The 21,982-nt window shown below is 41.5% G+C and overlaps 3 protein-coding genes across 3 annotated transcripts in view; all 3 read left to right on the forward strand.

Moving 5' to 3' along the window:
• Window positions 1-6,625, forward strand: part of LOC127617436 (uncharacterized) — a 121,883-nt gene extending 115,258 nt beyond the window's left edge. The window contains exon 2 of the mRNA XM_052089402.1: window positions 5,655-6,625. Within this exon, the coding sequence (XP_051945362.1) occupies window positions 5,879-6,625 (747 nt within the window). The 5' untranslated portion in view covers window positions 5,655-5,878. The remainder of the gene's footprint in view (window positions 1-5,654) is intronic.
• LOC127617434 (phenazine biosynthesis-like domain-containing protein) lies at window positions 1,212-11,493 on the forward strand. The gene is given in 10 exon segments (XM_052089400.1): window positions 1,212-1,377; window positions 1,484-1,580; window positions 9,402-9,500; window positions 9,597-9,706; window positions 9,811-9,840; window positions 9,941-10,029; window positions 10,341-10,516; window positions 10,650-10,712; window positions 11,046-11,119; window positions 11,121-11,493. Coding segments are annotated over 10 exon segments (861 nt in total). The 5' UTR covers window positions 1,212-1,293; the 3' UTR covers window positions 11,160-11,493.
• A 751-nt stretch (window positions 11,494-12,244) lies between these two features.
• LOC127617435 (phenazine biosynthesis-like domain-containing protein) lies at window positions 12,245-15,700 on the forward strand. Its single transcript, XM_052089401.1, has 9 exons — window positions 12,245-12,390; window positions 12,523-12,619; window positions 12,814-12,912; window positions 13,068-13,177; window positions 13,278-13,307; window positions 13,400-13,488; window positions 14,056-14,231; window positions 14,458-14,520; window positions 14,769-15,700. Exons 1-9 carry the CDS (start codon window positions 12,307-12,309, stop codon window positions 14,879-14,881), a joined length of 861 nt encoding a protein of 286 aa, XP_051945361.1. The 5' UTR covers window positions 12,245-12,306; the 3' UTR covers window positions 14,882-15,700.
• Window positions 15,701-21,982: the final 6,282 nt, after the last annotated feature.

Here is a 21,982-nt window from a genome sequence, read left to right on the forward strand (position 1 = left end):
CGGAGTCTCGCGAGAACACGGCCTGTAGAAGGACATCGACCTCGCTGCAGGCACTCAGAACGGTCTGAGGTGTGAGGATGGGATTTCAAGCAAAACTGCCAAATGCATTAAGGATAAGGCGTAAAACCTACAGTCAATAGACATATGTTTAATTCTGGACAATATTGCAGCGTGTCTCATTCGAACACCTCGCACACCATATTATGACACGTGATGGGGACGTGTGTACTCACGCGAGGGAGTTTTCTGCATGTCTGCAGATCTACGCAAACATATGTGGCCATGGCAGCTTTTAAATGGATAGTTCACCTATAAATGAAAATTCTTTCATCAATTACACATCCTCATACCATCCCAGATGTGTATGACTTTCTTTCTTCTGCAAAACACAAATGAAGTTTTTTAAAAGAAAATTCAGTTCTGTTGGTCCTCACAATGGGAATGGTGACCAGAACTCAGAAGGTCCAAAAGACAGTATAAAAGTAATCCATACGACTCCAGTGGTTAAATCCATATCTTCTGAAGTGAGCTGATTGGTGGGGGTGAGAAACATATAAATATTTAAGTTATTTTTAAACTTTAAATCTACACGTTCACTTTCACTTTCACATTCTTGTGTGGAAGTGAATTAAACTTTAACATTTAGCCACCTACTGGTCAGGTATTATCAAAGGTGTAGCTTGATAGTAAAAAAAAAAAAAGACTTAAATATTGACCTGTTTCTTACCCACACCTATAATATTGCTTCAGAAGATATGGATTTAACCACTGGAGTCTTATGCATTATTTTTGTGCTGCCTTTATGTCATTTTTGGGCCTTCTGAGTTCTAGTCACTGTTCACTTTCATTGTATGGACCTACAGAGCTGAGCTAAAAATCTACATCTAAGATGGCCTAAGGGTGAGTAAATGATGAGAGAATTGTCATTTTTGGCTGAACTATCCCTTAGCTAATTATTGGTCAATTCTAATTATTAACCCATCCTGGAAATAATGTAATGTTTAAAGGTCACTTAAATGGTCTTCTGACATTCTTTTGTGCAAAAGGACATTTTAAATAATAAAGAAGAACAATTTAAAAAAAAGTTATAGATTAACACAGTGCAAAGTATTGAAAATAATTTCAATGAGCTTAAACACACAATCCTATAGCATATAGAAATATACTGAAACTTTATGTCTGTAACTTTAAAATGAGGCGTTACACCACCAGGGTCAAAGTCTCAACAAGCCTCAAAGCACTGGGCTACAATTTCCTAAGAGCCACGAGACAAAACGTTTGACAAACGTTTCAATGGATCTTCCAATATTTATTGTTGATGCTTTTACCAATATACGTTTCAAAGGAAATCCTGCTGCAGTATGTCTTTTAGAAAATGTAAGTAGGCCTACTGCATCACACAGGCCACATTCGTATTAGTTCTGTTTCTTAAATGTGTTGTTACTTCACAATATTTTGAAATGTGCCTTTTTAATAAATGTAGGAACTGCAAGATGAACTTTATCAGAACATTGCTGCTGAAATGAATTTATCGGAGACTGCTTTTATCACAAGACAGGATTCTTTGGATTTTTCCTCAGGTATTCTGCTGTTTGTGCAGTTTAGACACATGTACAACAAACAAATCTGATTAACATAAGTCTGCTTTTGTGTTAGATACCATTTGGCATCTGCGTGTATTTTACCTATTGCTGCTGGGGCCTAGCTAGAGTCTGTGTTTGTAGCCTGCTAGTTTTTTTAGCATCGCTTATATATCTGTTCCCTCTCGAGAGGTCTCTCCTATTGCGTAAGTAGGTTACGCTATGGGAAAACTCCGTTTCTCGAGAAATATTGAAGTCTTTATGTAAAACGCATTGCAGCTGCACAGCAGACAGCAATGAGCGAGGCAGCTCGGTCATTGGCTGTGCTGCGGCAACTTGCTCGAACCAATGACGGGGCGACTCTGAACGCGCGACCAATGAGCGCGCTTCACGCCCGCGCGCTCAGAGCCCGCCAAGATTAGCGTGGCTAAGGCTATATATTAGGCGCCCCGTCATGAGAGTTCTTTAGATTTAATCTCCTTTAGCAAAGACCTTCTGTTCGCTGGATCCTCTGGATTATTGGAGTCTTTTCGCCCGCGTCGACAAGCCTACAGCAGGACTGCTACGAGGACGCCGGCGCCTTCAGCCGCCTTCAAAGCCTTCTGCTACGCCATCCGGCGCGCATCACCTTATATCCTTTACTAAGCAATAACTTTTCAAGTGTTCGCCTCTGCAACGCTTTTTTGTCCTTAGTAAAGAGCAAATTCGAGGCGTTGTTTAAAATGCCTTCAACCTGCGCCTCGTGCAGAGGCCCTCTTCCTGATGGGGACCGTCACATTATCTGCGCTCGCTGCCTGGGACCTGGCCACGCAGAAGCTGCTCTCACTCGAGGTGGATGCCCCGAATGTGACTCCCTGGGCCTCACCGAGCTGCGCTTCGCTTTGCCGCCGCGCCTGAGCGAGCCTGCTACCACCGTGCTGCCATCCCCTCTGTTCGAGCCGCGCAAGAAAAAGCGCCGCTCACGGAGGCCGCCAGAGCACGCGGACTTCAGTGACGTCACGCCGGGCCAGTCTCCGCGTGCTTCACCACCACCCGAGGACTCCCTGCCACCAGTTCTATTCACGCAGGCAGACCAGCACCCCTCCGGAGCGCTGGGTCTCGTCTCGTTCGGCGCGTCAGGGGATAACGGTGAAAAGGATGACAGCCTTTCCATTGACGCTGCATCCGATGACTGGCCGGGCTCGGCCTTCGACCCCGCGCTGTCGACACTAGCAGACACGAGCAGGGGCACCAGCATGGACTCAGAAATCATCCGCATACTGTCCAAAGCCGTGGAAGACCTCGGGCTCGACTGGTCTTCTCCGGAAGAACCCGCCCGCAGCCGGCTGGGCCAGTGGTTCCTGCAAGAGCGCCGGCAGGCCCTCGACAGAGACCCTCCCCTTTCTTCCCGAAGTTCACGACGAACTCACAAAGTCGTGGAAAGCCCCGCACTCTGCTCGCCTGAAGCCTTCTTTCTCTTCCTCGCTCTCCTCGGTGGACGGCGCGAGAGAAAGAGGCTACGAGGAACCCGCCCCTCGAGGAGGCTATGGCCAACCATCTGTGCCCACCCTCCACCGCTGGATGGAAAGCCAAAGCTTCTCATCCCTCGAAGCCCTGCAGATCTACCTCAGCTCTCGCCGGTCGCGCATATGCCGCCGCCGGCCAAGCTGCGTCAGCGCTTCATTCCATGGCTGTTCTGCAGGTCTATCAGGCGCTCCAGCTCATCACAGAGCCGCCAGAGACCGCCTCAGCTGCAGCAGCGAGCCAGGGCGGCGCCTCCCGTCTCCCAGCCCAGACCTGAAACGGACGTTCGACGCCGCTCGCGTTCCGCTAACCGAAAGCAGCCGCCTGAGCGACGGGGACCTCGGTTCATGCTGAACCCGGAGCCTCGTAAGCCTTCCTAGCCATAGGAAGAAAGAGAGAGAGTACGTGTCTCGCAAAAGCCGGACCACTCTCTCCAAAATGTGTAAAACATTACCCAGTCCCCTTACAAGCGGCTGGAAATGTCTGTACAGCAGTCAATGGGCCAGTCACAGAACTCGCTCACCTGCAATCAAACGCCGTTTTAACGGCAACACGCAGATATCACAAAAAGAGTCATTTTCTGCCTGTGTCATTAAGGGGTCACGTGTCCACATTAAAGTGCGCATTCCCACATATCAATACTGTCCAAATAGTGCCGAATACTTCCCCAGCTGAAGCTGGACGCCCCATAAATGTAGATCGTGTGCCTATTGTCATGTATGCACCACTACACACAAGCACTGTTCCCACAGTTATAAACACTTCCCCAGTTAAAGCGGGAAATACTATAAAGGTAACGCACGTGCCTGCTGTCATGCATGCACCCCTACACACAAACACTGTATGCATGCCCAAAACCCCCGCCCATGGCGGAGGCTTTATGAAAATGGCGGCGTGCCTACTACGGTATATGCACCCCCACCCATAAGCTGCCCATACAGTTTCTAACAGTTCTCTGGCCCATGCCGAGAGCATCACAGATGCGTGTGCGAGCCAAGAAACTCCCCTAAGAACGGGAAGCTTTATGAAAGTGGCGAGCGTGCCTATCACAATGTATGCACCCCCACCCGTAAACACTGTCTATACAGTTTCAAACATTTCTCCAGCTCATGCTGCAAGCATTACGGAGATAGCGTGCGTGCCTGTAATCTCACATGCACCCCTGCACTCGGCACTCAACAAAGCTGCTCAGCGCGCTCCCGCGCCCCTGAGAGCTCAGTTTTAGCACAAGGCAATTCACCGGCAGGGTCCATACGTCACTGCGACACGCCCCCAGCCAGCATTCAGCCCATATCTGTGCGAGCAAAAGCTAGGGAAAAAATCCCCGACATGCCGAAATGGGTTTTGAACATAATAAGACACGGTTACTCGCTTCAATTCGCTCGCAGACCACCCCGCTTTTCAGCGGTGGTCGAGACGAAAGTGAGGAAAGATGTTTCACATGTTCTACGCACCGAGGTGCTCAAACTGATAGAGAAGAGCGCTATAGAAACTGTTCCTCCCTCTTTGAGCTGGCGGGTTTTACAGCCGCTACTTTCTCATCCCGAAAAGGACAGTGGCCTCCGCCCCATCCTAGATCTCAGACATCTGAACAAAGCTTTAATGATTCAGCTCGTTCAGAATGTTAGCGACCAAACATATCCTCGCGTAAGTTCAGCCCGGGGATTGGTTTCTATCAGTGGATTTGAAAGGCGCTTACTTTCACATTCCGATAGCGCCTCATCACAGGCCATTTCTGAGATTCAGCTTTCGAGGGACAGTCATACCAGTACACAGTACTACCATTCGACCTATCATTGGCCCCCGTACATTCACGAAATGTATGGACGCAGCACTTTCCCCCTGAGACAGCGGGAGTCGCGAATACTGAATTACCTCGACGATTGGCTAATCCTAGCACAATCAGAGAGTCAGTTAACGACGCACAGATCTTGGATTATCAGTCATCTAGAATGTCTGGGTCTGAGAATCAATTTTGCAAAGAGCGTGCTATCCCCCAGCCAGAATATCTCTTTTCTGGGAATAGTGCTAGTCTCAGTGCAGATGACGGCGTGCCTCTCATCAGAGCGCACGCTCGTTATTCGGCGCCTTGCAACATCATTCAGAGCAGGCGCGCACGCCCCCGTCAAACGATTTCAAAGGATGCTCGGTCTCATGGCCTCGGCATCAGCTGTACTCCAGCTAGGATTGTTGCACATGCGTCCTCTCCAACACTGGCTCAAGAGCCGTGTCCCCACTCACGCGTGGCGCTCGGGCCACTTTTTAATCAGAGCGAATCACGGCTGTATAAAAGCCCTGATACCCTGGAAGGCCGTCGACTGGTATCAAACCGGCGTGAGTCTGGGCGTGAACACGCGGAGAAAAATGATCACGACAGATGCCTCCAAAATAGGATGGGGGGCCCTTTACGAGGGCAAACCCGGAAAAGCGCCTACATATAAACTGTCTGGAAATGAAAGCGGTCGCCTTGGCTCTCAGAGCCCTGCTTCCGTACCTGAAAAACGAACACGTCCTGGTCCGAACGGACAACATGACGGTAGTGTTGTATATAAATCGCCAGGGTGGACTCAGGTCGAGCTCCCTGCACTCTATGGCCAGGGAGCTCACCTTATGGTCACAGCACAACCTGCGCTCGCTGAGAGAAGCGCATGTGCCAGGCATCGTGAACCAGGGAGCGGACATGCTGTCCAGAGACAAGGTTCTCCCAGGAGAATGGTCTCTCCACCCCCTGACGGTCCAGTGGTTATGGCAAACCTTGGGCGAAGCAGAGGTCGACCTCTTAGCCTCCAGGGAAAATGCGCACTGCCCTCTTTTCTTCTCAAAGAGCACGGACGCTTCGCCCAAGTCTGGCCGAGCCGCCCCTTGTATGCTTTTCCCCCGATCGCGATGCTACCTCAGGTCATCAGTCGGATCAGGGAGGTGAAATGTGCAGTGCTCCTGGTAGCCCCACTCTGGAAGAACCAGACGTGTTTTCCAGAACAGATGCAGATGATGCAATCTGCCCCATGGCCAATTCCGTTGAGGCTGGACCTCCTCAGGCAGGCCAACGGGATGATTCTTCATCCCCGCCCCGATCTGTGGGCCCTTCATGCATGGCCTCTCAACGGGTTCCAGAGAACCTCCCCAGCGGAGTGTTGAGAACCATCACTGAGGCGCGAGCACCCTCTACGAGGCGCTTATATGCCCAAAAGTGGAAAGTGTTCAGTGACTGGTGTGATACCAAGAGCTTGAACCCCAAATCATGCGAGATACCAAGTGTACTCGCCTTTTTGCAAGAGCTGCTGGAGGCGGGCCGCACACCCTCCACGCTCAAAGTCTATGTGGCTGCCATAGCGGCGTCACACAATCCTGATAAAGGACGCTCATTAGGGAAAAACAACCTAATCATTCATTTCCTAAGAGGCGCTAGGAGGATGAACCCTCCTCGCCCCCCCTCGGTACCGATCTGGGACCTGGCCACGGTCCTGGACGCACTCAAGAGTGCCCCGTTCAAACCTCTCCGAACCGTGCACCTTGTGTCTGGTTGGGGTATATCCGTATAGTTTTGGTTGGAACAACATCCTCTACGCACTTCCTGATGAAACACGTTACGCTGTCAGCGTAAACCTTGATGTCGTCATCAGAGGCGGACCGGAACATCTCCCAGTCCGTGTGATCAAAACAGTCTTGTAGCGCAGAGTCTTATTGGTCCGACCAGCACTGGATCGTTCTGAGGGTGGGTGCTTCCCGTTTTAGTTTCTGCCTGTAAGCAGGTAGAAGTAGAACGGAAGAATGGTCCGATTTGCCAAATGGGGGGGGGGAGGGATTTGTAGCCTTCCCGGAAAGGAGAGTAACAATGATCCAAAACCCGGTCCCCTCGTGTGTTGAACTTTATGTGTTGGTGGTATTTTGGAGCGATTGTTTTGAAGTTGGCTTTGTTAAAGTCCCCGGCAACAATGAACGCAGCCTCAGGGTGCGCGGTTTCCTGCTCACTTATATTCCCATACAGTTCCCTGAGTGCCCGGTGTGTGTCGGCTTGTGGGGGGATGTACACAGCTGTGATGATGACCGCTGTGAATTCCCTCGGCAGCCAGAATGGTCGACACAGAAGCATGAGAAATTCCAGATCAGGAGAGCAGAAAGACTTGATTAAATGTACGTTCCTCTGATCACACCATGATTTGTTGATCATAAAACATACACCACCACCTCTGCTTTTACCGGAGAGGTCTTTCGCTCTGTCCGCTCGGTGCACGGAGAAGCCCGTGATTTCGATGGCCGAGTCTGGAATCTCCGTAGATATCCAGGTTTCTGTAAGGCAGATAACACAGCAATCTCTCGTCTCTCGTTGGAAAGAGAGCCGCGCTCTCAGCTCGCAGAGCTTGTTGTCCAGAGACTGAACATTTGCCAGTAGTATACTGGGTAGCGGGGGTCGATTTGCACGACGTCTTACTCTGATGAGAACGCCGGCTCGTTTTCCTCTTTTCCTTCTGCTTTTACGCGGCCGAGCAGCCCAGACAAAGGGCTCCGCCGGCGTGTTTGTAAACAGCGGGTCGGCATTAAGGAATTTGAAGTCCGGTTTCCGATGTGTAATTGTAGAACCAATGTCCAAAAGCGTTTGTCTGTCGTAAACAATAAGGCAGACAACATCCAAAACAAAAAAACAAAGAACTGTAAACAAAACAAACAATAAACCGCAGTGTTGTAACGGAGCTCGCAACGCAGCAGCCATACTCGGCGCCATCTTGAGACCAAATCATCTTCTACAGCGAAGAACTTGGGTGTTATGTTTGATACCAATCTGTCCTTTGAAAATCAAATTACCAATGTTTGTAGAACAGCATTCTTCCACCTAAGAAATATTGCTAAGTTATATATGCTCTCTGTTGCTGATGCCGAAAAACTTTCATGCGTTCATGACCTCAAAACTAGATTATTGTACTGCATTACTGGGAGGATCTCCAGCAAGATCAATAAATAAACTTCAATTGGTTCAAAATGCAGCAGCCAGAGTGCTGACGAAAACCAAGAAATATGATCATATTAGCCCCATTTTATTATCATTACATTGACTACCTGATAAATTTCGTATTCGTTTAAAAATACTGTTAACTATGTACAAAGCTTTGAATGGTCTAGCTCCGCAGTACTTAAGTGACCTTCTACCGCGCTATATTCCATCACGTTCATTATGATTGCAAAATAACGCCTGTTAATAGTTCCTAGAATATCAAAATCCACTAAAGGAGGAAGATCCTTTTCATATTTGGCTTCTAAACTATGGAATCGTCTACCTAACACTGTTCGAGATGCAGAAACACTCCCTCAGTTTAAGTCTAGACTAAAGACTCATCAATTTAGCCAGGCATACACATAATTTATCCTCCAACCCACAATTAGGCTGCTTTAGTTTAGTCTGCCGGAACCAGAAACCAAAAACATTGATCATGATCCATAACTCTGCAATAAATTGAATGGCATCTATGCTTATATTATTTTATTTCTATCCCTGTCTCAACCTCGGGACTCCTATCCTGAGGTCACCAGAACTGGCTGGAACCAGCTTCATTCCTTCTTGGTGTTGGACTCCACTGCTACGTGTCCCAATGTGATGATGACTAAATGCAGCCGGTGCCAGCCAAACATCACTTCAGTCTATTATGATGGACTTCAGAGTATGAACTGATGCCAACTCCAATAAGAAATGGGATACATCATATGCCATTGTCTGAACCTTGGATTTAGTATGGATAACACCGAACCTCACCGAAATTACCGGCCAGGTTGAACTGTGTTTCACATCCCTGGTCTCTGCCTGCATCACCTCGGTCGATACTTAGTTTAATAATTTTAAACCATGACTTGAACTATACATAAGTAATATTTACATTATATTCAGTTAGCCAGAGGGGAACTGGCCCCCACAGTGAGTCTGGTTTCTCACAAGGTTATTTTTCTCCATTAATCAACATCTTATGGAGTTTTGTGTTCCTTCCACAGTCGCCTTCAGCTTGCTCACTGGGGTTATTAATACAAAAATTATTTAATTACAAATTTTTAAACACAATTAACAATTGTATTTTATCTAATTGCACAATGATGATTCATCAACATTATAGACATTACAGTTTTATCTTCTGTTAATGTCTGATCTACTGTAAAGCTGCTTTGAAACGATGTGTGTTATGAAAGGCGCTATACAAATAAAATTGAATTTAAAATTGTGCAATTAAAATAGAGCTGTTTCATAATTATTTTTAAAAGTGGCAAAAGTGAATGTGCTTTGCATAAATGTGCCATAAATGTTTGTCGTAAAATTGTTTTTATGTATTTTCATAGGAGCGCGGTTTGGATTGCGCTGGTTTACCCCGAAAAATGAGGTTGCACTTTGTGGACATGCCACACTGGCCTCAGCAGCAGTGCTGTTTTATCTTAAAAGTAAGAAAAACTCATACTTAACAAAATCTTTTACCAAAGATGAAACATTAAAATTTTTTTTTAAAACTATCCTAAAACCACAATATAATCACGTAGACAATGTCAACCCTGTTTTGGTGTTTGAGACAATGAGTGGTGAACTACATGTGCGTCAACATGGAGAATCCCTAATAATGGACTTCCCCCTAAACAAACCAAAGCCCCAGGTATGACCACAGGAAACCTCCTTCAACACAATACAGACTCTCATGACTAATCAGGTAGCTGATTTTGGTCTGAATTAGCTCATTGTTGTGTGCTTAATTTGCAGGACCAACCTGAAATCAAGGACCTTTTGAAGGCAAGTTTGCCATTTAGTAATTTAGTATCATAATGTTGAGTTGATTAATATGACCCAAGTAGAAACAAGAATCATTTTCTTTTTTTTTGTACATCTGCAGGCTGCTGTAGGAGACTTACCCATTCACGATGTGTACTACTGTGCAACTACAAAGAAGCTGATGGTTCGTCTAGCTGACACTTGCAATAGGTACTGCTGGATATTTCAGAGGCATTTCTGAAAATAACAAGAAAGGAAATGCCACAAATACCACTGTTTGTGTGGGCATTAAATGAGGGAGGGTAGAAACATTAAATGTCAAGAGAGAGTGGAACAGGGAAAGACTGGTTCAAAGTAGAATAAAATAAAATGAAAATTAATCTACTGCAAAAAGTATGTGAAGTCCATTTTTTAAAAACGTGATGTTGAATTGTACCAATAATAATATAAAAAAAGGCTGTTCTCTGTTGTTTACTTACCTAGAAAATGTTTCCAGGTTTCTGACTGTTAGTTGTTGGTAGGTCTGAACTTACATCTTTGAAGCCAGAAGCAGAAGCTCTGCTGAAAAATGAATCAACAGGGAAGATTAGAGGAGTCATTGTTACAATAAAAGGAGCACCAACCGAACAGCCTGGATATGACTTCTTCTCCCGTTACTTTGCCCCTTGGGTTGGGGTTCCTGAAGATCCGGTCACTGGTAAGCTTATTGTAAATGGTCACAAAGTTGAAACTCAATTTGATCAGTACATAATAGAAATAGAAATCAGTACCTATTTGCTGTCAGCATTCTGTTATATAAATATATATATTTTTGTATCTATTTCTAAAAGGGTCTGCACATACAGTTCTTGCTGGTTACTGGTCTGAGAAACTGGGCAAAAAAAAAATGTTGGGTAATGGACTTCTTTTCCTTCACTGCACTGTTTTATTATCATACGTGTATATTGCACACAAAATACAAATCAATTAAATATGGTGAATTTAGTTAAGGTGGGACTCTTTTTAATGGCAAAAAGTGTCCCACTTAACCTGTATTCACTCTTCATTAGGATTCACTTTAAATGGAAATGAATACTGATATTAGGCTAAATAAATGATTTTGTTTAAAAGTTTCCTCACATAATTTTACAGTATGTAAGTATAAGTAAATAATACTTACATTAATAAAATGGGGCGTTACTTAGAATAAGGGACTAATATTTGTTATATTTGTTTTTCCTGAGAAGCATACCAGTGTTCCAGTCGTGGTGGTGAGCTGGTGCTGGAGATAAGAGATGATGGTCGACTAGACATCAGTGGATCGGGCGCAGCTCATTCTTCAAGGAACTCTCAAAATATAGACACAGTTTTCTCAATGAATTTAAGAAAAGTTTTGAAGGAAATCTAAATCTATTTTCTCTCTCACTTAAGAGCTGTAAACTAATGAAATGTTTGATTGCTTTCACGTAATGGGTTGATACATTTAGCATGTGCTATATAAGAACTCCAAGAAAGTATTGCATCTGAGATTAAATCTGTTGGAACAGGAGACTTACATTTTGTAAACATTTGATCACTAACTCAAAATGTCAATTGAAATATAAACATTTTAATACAGCTTTTTTTATTTTGATTTTTTTAGCATTCTTTCAAAAATAAAAAGTACATACAAAAACGGTCATCTTGTTTTCAATGAAAACACAACAAATGACATGTTTGGCCCATGGAGGAGCAGATATACAAGTAACAAGGTGGCCTCTGTCTGGCTGCTGATTTCACCTGTCTCGGGCAGGAACCTGCAGAAATGAACAGAGATTAATGATGAAAATGAATGCCAATCCAGTATAGAATTCTGTGACAAAGTCCGAGAAACAAGTCTAAGAATGTTAGCAAAGGTGTCAAGGAAATCAGGAAAAGTGTAAATGGACTTCAAGCTGTGTATGACACTCATTGCTCATGGACATTATCACACTACAGGGCATAAGCTGCAAATTGTTACACCCACATGGATGCAGCCGTTGCTTTATGTGAATATTCCCTCAAAAGTATCATAAAATCATCTGTTTGTGTTTTGCTTAAACATTCACTATATAAGGGACATTTAAAATCGATTGACCGTTTTAGTCCTCCCCCTAGAATTATATTACAGTCAGTTAAGAAAATATTAAATATATAAATAGACAACTAAAGATATAAAAATTTGTTCTGTTTTTATACACAAGTTTAAAATAAAAGTGAAAGATATTTGATGAGCTTTAACCCTATTTTAGGGATAAAAGGACAGTGGAAAAGCCGAAGCTACCATTAAAAACTCAAGAATAAGCAGGCTATACAAACTACAAAGGGCTATCCTGAAATCTTAATATCTGTACCTTTAAAATGAGGTGGTTTATCATTGGGGTCAAAGTCTATTTTGCCTTCAATTACTGCTCTACATGCTCTTAAAAGTCACAAGACCCAAACCTCCACCGATTAATCTATCGCTTCAGTGTAAAAGAGTGCAAATCAATGGAGATTCCAATTTTTATTGTTGATGCTTTTACCAATGTACCTTTCAAGGGTAATTCTGCTGCAATATGTCTTGTAGAGAATGTAAGTATTTCATTACATAAGACTTCATTGTTTCTCTTTCCACAGTGAATACATTTATTCCTTATTCATAATGAAAAGGTCCAAATGTGTGAGCACTTGATATTATGAAATGGCTCTCTGTAATAAATGTAGGAACTGCAAGATGAACTTTATCAGAACATTGCTGCTGAAATGAATTTATCGGAGACTGCTTTTATCACAAGACAGGATTCTTTGGATTTTTCCTCAGGTATTCTGCTGTTTGTGCAGTTTAGACACATGTACAACAAACAAATCTGATTAACATATGTCTGCTTTTGTGTTTGTAATCATGCTTGATAGTGGTCTGTGGTGGAAAGTTAATTCATTTATTAATAGAAAAGCAGTACATGTAAATATGCTTTTCGATAATAATAATTAAAGAAAATGTATGTATTTTCATAGGAGCACGGTTTGGATTGCGCTGGTTTTCCCCCCAAATTGAGGTTCCACTTTGTGGACATGCAACACTGGCCTCAGCAGCAGTGCTGTTTTATCTTAAAAGTAAGAAATGATTGTCCTAACACACACACACATATATATATATATATATATATATATATATATATATATATATATATATATATATATATATATATACAAAGACAAAATATGTAATTTTATGAAAACTTTTGTAAAACCACAAAAATATTACATAGACAATGCCAACCATGTTGTGGTGTTTGAGACACTGAGCGGGGAGCTATTTGTGCGTCAACATGGAGAATCCATAATAATGGACTTCCCCCTAAACAAACCAAAACCCCAGGTATGACCACAGGATACCTCCTTCAACACAATCAATACAGACTCTCTTGACTTGTCAGGTAGTTGCTCTTGGTCCCAGCTTTCAATTCTTTCATTTGCAGGATCAACATGAAATCAAGGATCTTTTAAGGGTAGATATGCCAGTTAGTAATTTTGTACCATAACATTGCGTTTCTAATGACATAAGCCTAACTGGAATCAAGATATTTTTGTACATCTGCAGGCTGCTGTAGGAGACTTACCTATTCACGATGTGTACTACTGTGCAACTACAAAGAAGCTGATGATTCGTCTAGCTGACACTTGCAACAGGTACTGATGGACATTTCAGGGGCATTTCTGAAAATAACAAGAAAGGAAATGCCACCAGTGATGCCACTATGATTATGGAAATTAAATGAGCTGATGCCAAGAGAGTTGAATAAATTAAAGAAATATTCTGTGTTCAATACAAGTTACACTCAATCAACAGCTTTTGTGGCATCCTGTTGATTACCTCAAAAATGAATTTCAATTATGAAAAGTGAATTCCCCCATTCACTTCCATTGTAAGTTCCTCACTGTAACCTCAATTTTTGCTTTTTCAACAGCAAAAAAAAAGTCAAAATAAACTGTGGTAATCGGTATTATGCCACAAATGCTGTCGATTGAGCTTTACGTGTATTGAACCCAGAATATTCCTTTAACAGTTCAAAGCAATACAAGAGCAAGCAGGAAACAACTTTGCAGGTTCAGTGCACTGTGTGCAATGAGACCAACTAATGTTTTTGAACAATTATATTCACAGTATATTATTCAGGTTGCTTTCTCCATTGTTTTTTACCTTCAGATTCTTTTTTTTTTTTTTTTGCCATGATGTTGATTTATGATTGTTTGCAGGACTGAACTTACATCTTTAAAGCCCGAAGCAGAGGCTCTGCTGAAAAATGAGCCTACTGGGAAGATTAAATGTCTCATTGTTACATTAAAAGCACCACAGACCACTCAGCCTGCTTATGACTTCTACTCTCGTGTCTTTGCACCCTGGGTTGGGGTCCCTGAGGATCCAGTCACTGGTAAGCTTGCACATAAAAAAAGTACAGTTTGAGAAACAGAAAAAAATTAAAATAATAATATTAAACATTTGAATGTTTATCATGGTAGTTATACAGCCAACCCATATTTTAAGAAAGCACTAAATCAAATGTGAGCTGCTGTGGAGATGCAGACAAAATGGAAATCATACAATGTATTATATGAATGTAATAACTGCTTTAAAAAGCTAAAAGCTTTTTCTAAAAGGGTCTGCACACACAGTTCTTGCTGGATACTGGTCTGAGATACTGGGGAAAAAGAAAATGTTGGGTATGTCCATTTCCTTCAATGCATCATTTTAGCATGTTATTTATTTAAAAATTGGCAGAAATTAAGGTCCATGTTACATCATACGCAATGTGAAATAAAATACAGAATCCACATTAAAAGGGAATTATTAACAGATGTCCACATAAGTTTCGTCAGATGTTCAAGGATGAGTAGCATGAATATACCTAAAAATACAATAGGCTGTGACACAGAATAAGAAATCTTTTTTTTTATTCTCCCCGTGGTAGCCTTCCAGTGTTCTGGTCGTGGAGGTGAGCTGGAGCTGGAGATAAAAGATGACGGTCGAGTGGACATCAGTGGTCGGGCGCAGATCATTCTTCAGGGAATTCTCAAAATTTAGACGAATTTGCACAATGAATTTATTGAATTTGTTAATAGTTTTGATGGCAATAAAAAGTGGATTTAAGTGTCTACTGCCTCATCTATACTTGAAATCAGTCATCACACATTGACTATTACTTTAATGTGCTGGAATTTATAAAACAAAACTTAACATTAAAAATAATCAAGAATACAAATACAAACATAGATAAAAACCACTTACTGCTTATAAAATGTACATAGAAAAACATGACACCAGAGGAATACAAATACAGGATTTATGGCATTTAAAAGTCACATGAGATAGGAATTGGCAGGCAGAGACAATGTATAATTGAATCTGGAGTTAAATGTTTTATGGACAAATCCAGCATTGAGGAAAAGTGTCCTCAATTGTCAGTCCTGGGCATCACTATCAATGAAGAGCTGTCAACATTGCTTTTAACAACTTGTATGGCATCCAGCATTAAAACAAAATAAAAGGTCTACACAATCTGAAGCAAGCATATGCTTACTTTTTTACTCAAGTTTTGTTCAAGTAATAGGTTGTTTAAGAGCACCTTATGCTTTGGACCAGGAGAGAACATCAGATCACAAGTGAACTGTGGGTAGTGCTTGATGGGTGGCAGGAGGCAACTGTAAGATGTGAATTATATTAAGGTGAATTATAGTAATCAAGTTTACCTCTAACAGACTTGATTGGATCTTGAAAGTCAGGTAGTGTGTGATGCCAGTTTTTGTCTGTAGCGATTTTTTTATGTCCGTAAGTGTATGATGCATGTTTTTTTTTAGATACGTTCAGAATTTAAAAGTTGTGTATGTAAGCCAATAAAGAGTTTGTCACCTTCAAGGTATCCCAGATGTGTATATTTTCTTCTGTTGAACACAAATTATGGTTTTTAAAAGAATATCTCAGCTCTGTAGGTCCTCACAAAGGAAATGAATGGTGACCAACATTTTGAAGTTCCAAAATTAAATAAGCATAAAATGAATCTATAAGACTCCAGTGGTAAAATCAATGTCTTTGTTGCAGGCCCGGCCCTAGCATTTTCGGGGCCTTAAGTAGATTTTCATAATGGGGCACCCCCACCATCAAGTACACAAATAAATTGTGCAAATAAGCAAGTCTACTTATTTAAAAGTGCTTAAAAATGCAAAAATATCAACTGTATCAGAACAGGTATAACTAAAGAAGTACAAAAAAAGAAAACTAAATTATTTAAACTAACCAAACACATGTCACATGAACAAATTAAGAAATATATTAAATCAAATTCTGAGCAAATGAGAAAGAATTAAATGACCAAATTAAGGTGTGGTACAGAACACTTGCTGTAAATAGTGGTATATGGTATTTGCAGCTTGGTGTATAATATAACAGTATAATCTAATATGTACGCTATTGTGACGGAAATTTACATCGCTGGCAGCGGGAAGAAATTAACCTGATGTGTCACGTGTCAAATTCACATCTCTCCCTGTCTTCAAAGCATATGCAATATTATTAATAGTTTTGATATGTTCCATTGGACTATTGGCATGCATATAGTGTTCCCAGTGCCATTTGCACTTATTGCAAATAATTATATGGCTGTGTTGAACCAGTGGTAGGGGGCCCATGGTGGCAGCGGTGGCACTATGCAGCCACATACGTTGCTTATTAGGCAGGGCTGGCTCCGCTTCATCGTGCATATCTCCACCTACTGGGTAGGATGGAGAATTTATAGTGAAAAGGGACTTAAATGTTGATCTGTTTCTCACCCACACTTATTACAGGTGAAACTCGAAAAATTAGAATATCGTGCAAAAGTTCATTAATTTCAGTAATTCAACTTAAAAGGTGAAACTAATATATTATATAGACTCATTACAAGCAAAGTAAGATATTTCAAGCCTTTATTTGATATAATTTTGATGATTATGGCTTACAGCTTATGAAAACCCCAAATTCAGAATCTCAGAAAATTAGAATATTACATGAAATCAATAAAAAAAAGGATTTTAAATACAGAAATGTCGGCCCTCTGAAAAGTATAATCATGCATATGTACTCAGTACTTGGTTTGGGCCCCTTTGCATTAATTACTGCCTCAATGCGGCGTGGCATGGATGCTATCAGCATGTGGCACTGCTGAGGTGTTATGGAAGACCAAGATGCTTCAATAGCGGCCTTCAGCTCTTCTGCATTGTTTGGTCTCATGTCTCTCATCTTTCTCTTGGCAATGCCCCATAGATTCTCTATGGGGTTCAGGTCAAGCGAGTTTGCTGGCCAATCAAGCACAGTAATACCATGGTCATTGAACCAGGTTTTGGTACTTTTGGCAGTGTGGGCAGGTGCCAAGTCCTGCTGGAAAATGAAGTCAGCATCTCCATAAAGCTTGTCTGCTGAAGGAAGCATGAAGTGCTCTAAAATATCCCGGTAGACGGCTGCGTTGACTCTGGACTTAATAAAGCACAGTGGACCAACACCAGCCGATGACATGGCTCCCCAAACCAACACAGACTGTGGAAACTTCACACTGGACTTCAAGCATCTTGGATTGTGTGCCTCTCCATTCTTCCTCCAGACTCTGGGACCTTGGTTTCCAAATGAGATGCAAAATTTGCTCTCATCAGAAAAGAGGACTTTGGACCACTGAGGAACAGACCAGTTCTTTTTTTCTTTAGCCCAGGTAAGACGTTTGACATTTGAAGCCCATGTCCAGGACCCGTCTGTGTGTGGTGGCTCTTGATGCAGTAACTCCAGCCTCAGTCCACTCCTTGTGAAGCTCCCCCACACATTTGAATGGCCTTTTCCTGACAATCCTCTCCAGGCTACGGTCATCCCTGCTGCTTGTGCACCTTTTTCTTCCACACTTTTCCCTTCCACTTAACTTTCTATTAATGTGCTTTGATACAGCACTTTGAGAACATCCAACTTCTTTTGCAATTACCTTTTGAGGCTTTCCCTCCTTGTGGAGGGTGTCAATGATGGTTTTCTGCACAACTGTCAGGTCAGCAGTCTTCCCCATGATTGTGAATTCAACTGAACCAGACTGAGAGACCATTTAAAGGCTCAGGAACCCTTTGCAGGTGTTCTGGATAATTAGCTGATTAGAGTGTGACACTTTGAGCCTACAATACTGAACCTTTTCACAATATTCTAATTTTCTGAGATTCTGAATTTGGGGTTTTCATAAGCTGTAAGCCATAATCATCAAAATTATATCAAATAAAGGCTTGAAATATCTTACTTTGCTTGTAATGAGTCTATATAATATATTAGTTTCACCTTTTAAGTTGAATTACTGAAATTAATGAACTTTTGCACGATATTCTAATTTTTCGAGTTTCACCTGTATATCACTTCTGCAGATATAGATTTAAGTACTAGTATAGAGTCATATGGATTATTTTTATGTGGACTTTAAGTACTTTTTGGAGCTGCAAAATGTTGGTAATCATTCTCTTGCATTGTATGGACTTACAGAGCTGAGATATTCTTCTAAAAACCTTTGTTTGTGTTCAGCAGAAGAAAGTTAAACACATCTGGGATGGCATGAGGGTGAGTAAATGAGAGAATTTTTGAGTGAGCTATACCTTTAAAAACTCTTTAGATAAAACCTTCTGCAAAGTGAATAAATGTAAAATTCTCTAATTTAAATGAATGTGTTAAGAAAAGTAATCATGTACCTGCAATGAGGTATTTATTAAGGAGAATTGTAATTGTATTAGTAAAGGATATCATATTTTTCTGCTGAAGGTGACCTAGGAGTATTTCTAGCAGTGCATACAGGGTGGGTGCAGAGCCAGCATGAGCAGCTTATATTTGGCTCTAGTGATGGCCACATTCAGCCTGCACCAGTCCTGCAGCAACTCGCCCAGCTGTAAGACAGATTTCTGAATAACAAAAAGCGCTAATATAAAAAAAGATAAATAAACTGGCTATATTGTGCTCAAAATTACTTTTTCAGCTTATATTTGGCTCTAGTGATGGCCACATTCAGCCTGCGCCAGTCCTGCAGCAACTCGCCCAGCTGTAAGACAGATTTCTGAATAACAAAAAGCGCTAATATAAAAAAAGATAAATAAACTGGCTATATTGTGCTCAAAATTACTTTTTCAGCTTATATTTGGCTCTAGTGATGGCCACATTCAGCCTGCGCCAGTCCTGCAGCAACTCGCCCAGCTGTAAGACAGATTTCTGAATAACAAAAAGCGCTAATATAAAAAAAAGATAAATAAACTGGCTATATTGTGCTCAAAATTACTTTTGTGTTTAAGGAACCGTTGAATAAATATTTGCAATATCATGCAACAGTTGTACTGAATATCAGTTCTATTGTGATATCAACTTACGGCCAAATCACAGTCTTTCTGATATTTAGTAAAACACTTTTGCATGTGTGATATTTCCCTGTTCAATTATAAAGGAGCAGTTTATTACACTTATGTTGCCCTCAGTGTTTCTCCTAACAAAGGACACAATGATGATGCTCTTATCACGGCCCTGATACTTGTCTAGTATTGACTTTCTAGAGCTCTATATTCCGCTCCCTGCAGCAGACTGGAGATGGCTTTCAGCTGCTGCCGATATGGGGCAATGACCCCAATGTCAGCTGATCTGCATCCAGCCTACAACACAACATTGAAAATGTAATTTCCAGTTTGTTTTCTTTGATATTTTTTCCTGATGCACAGATCTCGCACTTTTCTAGCACTTTGTTACTTCTTAGAAATCCAAGTTCTACACAGATTTCATTCATGGATAAAACATGTATTGCACAACAAATGGCATATTCTTACCTTCAACAGCAGAGTGACAAGGAAATGTACCAAGATGGCTTCCATCTGGTTGCTGATTACACTTTTCTCCACTGTCTCTGGGCGGGGAACTGGAGAAATACAGTGCAGAAAGGGACATAATGATAAAAATGTCAGAAAGACAGATTTAGGATAAGTCAAAACAAGAAAAAGACAAACAGTTACGCTTTGTTTGTTATATGTTTCCTTATCTGATTTTATTTTCTGTTCAGACTGCAGTTGTCATTGTAACAATACAAACTTACTTTAGCAACGGATGATTTGCCATTGGTTATATTTTTCATATTAACACATTCGTTACAGAATGTGTTAATATGAATATGCTTAATATGCTTAAAAACGGGAGAGGTGGACTTTGCAATGTTTGTTGAAGCTTGGGTTTACATCTGAACTGGGCTGCATTTCCCAAAAGCGTTGTAAGCTTAAGTTGCTCGTAGAAACCATGGTCTCTTCGATCAACTTAGGCTTACGATGCTTTAGGAATATGCTGCCCTGTTCCATTTTAGCCAGGACGTCCCATATTTTTGGCAAAAATTACTATGTCCCATAAGGGATGCCTATTGTCCTGCATTTTAGCAAGCAGTGAAACATTCCGCATTGATGGTTTAGTGTCCCGTATTGAAGCATTAAAGGGTCGGACACAGAAACTTTTAAAGAGGACACCCATCCTGTATTGAAGCACTCAAAATGCTCAAACGTACAGTATTCACGTTAGATATTCGATACCTTATTACGCTGTGGATCGCAGCCAGTGCATTAATGCACGTTAGTGCATCTCTTTAGGTGGGTAAAACCAATGTCAGTTTTATTTAAAATTAGGTTTTTTATATTTGCACTGCTTTGGCTGCCCTCTAACATAAACATGACCATTCAGAAGTGCTCGACCCTATGCCCCATTACCCTCAAAGACTTTACCTTCCATGGCAACAGTTTCAGATTGCTGAAAGGTGTAATAAATGGTCATTCTGAACTCACTTTTTAAGTCATTTTTATTGAAAATTCTGTTTGCAATGATCCTACAGCATGGCCATCATTATGTTTTACGTTTGAAGTGCCCTGTGAAGACATAATTTATGCCATTCAGAACACAGCATATGTATTGCATTGCAACACCTGATGTAATCAACAAATTATGGAAAAAAAATCTCCCCGCATAAAATCTGATTCCAAATTGCCTATGAATGTAGTGAATGACATATTAAAAGTGATGATGGCTAGTAAAAATCTATTTTTTGTTTTGTCCTGTTCAGACTACAAAAACCTAAATGGATTTGAGTCAGATAAGACAAAAAAATGTGTGACCATATCATTAGACTGAACTAAGAGGTGTCCAGGAAACACACAGGGTCATTGGGCTTCAGTGCAGCCTGAACCCAAGCCCTGTAAAGTGGTTGACAAACATACAGCTCCAGCTCCTTCTCAATCTGTGCTCTATTGGGCAGCTGTAGTAATGCACTGGCTGTCTTCTCAGAGCCACACTCCAGTCTGCCCTCATACATCAGAGCATTGCTCAGACACATAATCGCCCTGCAGGGGACAAACTTTAAAGTGCAAGATTAACAAGGTTACAGCTGGTGGTTTATGTGAATATTCACATGTTTGTTGTATGTTTCCCAGTGGACACAAAAGGAGAATTTTAAAGAATCTTCACACACTTTTTTCTTCCATTTAACAGTTCATAGTGACCACATTTGTCAAGCTCAAACAACAAGTTTGAAATGAAATATGGTGCAGGTTTGATGTTATAAAGTTTCGTTACATGCACTTGCAAAACTATGTTTAATGTTATTGATGTCTAAAACTTGCATCATACACCATGTTTGATTTTATAGCTGCAGAGGAAGTGATGATCATCAGTTAAAAATTCAGATAACTTGGAATAAAGTGCATTCCATGGAGAACAAAAAATAGAACAAGGAACAAGGTTGAGTAAATAATTACATAATTGTTATCTTTTTGGTGAACTAATTAATGTACCTTTATCAATCAAATAGGTTAATCAAACTCACCACCTGTTCATTCGGTATTGAACATTGAGCTGAACAACTGCATCACTGTGGGCTCCAGACATTTGAACAAACTCTCATCCATGCCCAAGGCCCTGAGGAACATTTACAGTAGCACAGTAGTAAGCTCCATGCAAGATGATTGTAAAATAATGGTTTAGGAGGATGATGATGATCTCAAAAGGGCACGTGTATTGCAAGGACATTTTTAATTATTCATCAGTGTGTGGACAGTGGTGGAACTGAAAATATTCCCTTGCTTCAGTGTTCTGCACAATAGGAGGCAGCTGCTGGTGATCTACCACCAGGAC

This window comes from Xyrauchen texanus, chromosome 24 (assembly GCF_025860055.1).
Source record: "Xyrauchen texanus isolate HMW12.3.18 chromosome 24, RBS_HiC_50CHRs, whole genome shotgun sequence".
In the NCBI taxonomy this organism is placed as follows: domain Eukaryota; kingdom Metazoa; phylum Chordata; class Actinopteri; order Cypriniformes; family Catostomidae; genus Xyrauchen; species Xyrauchen texanus.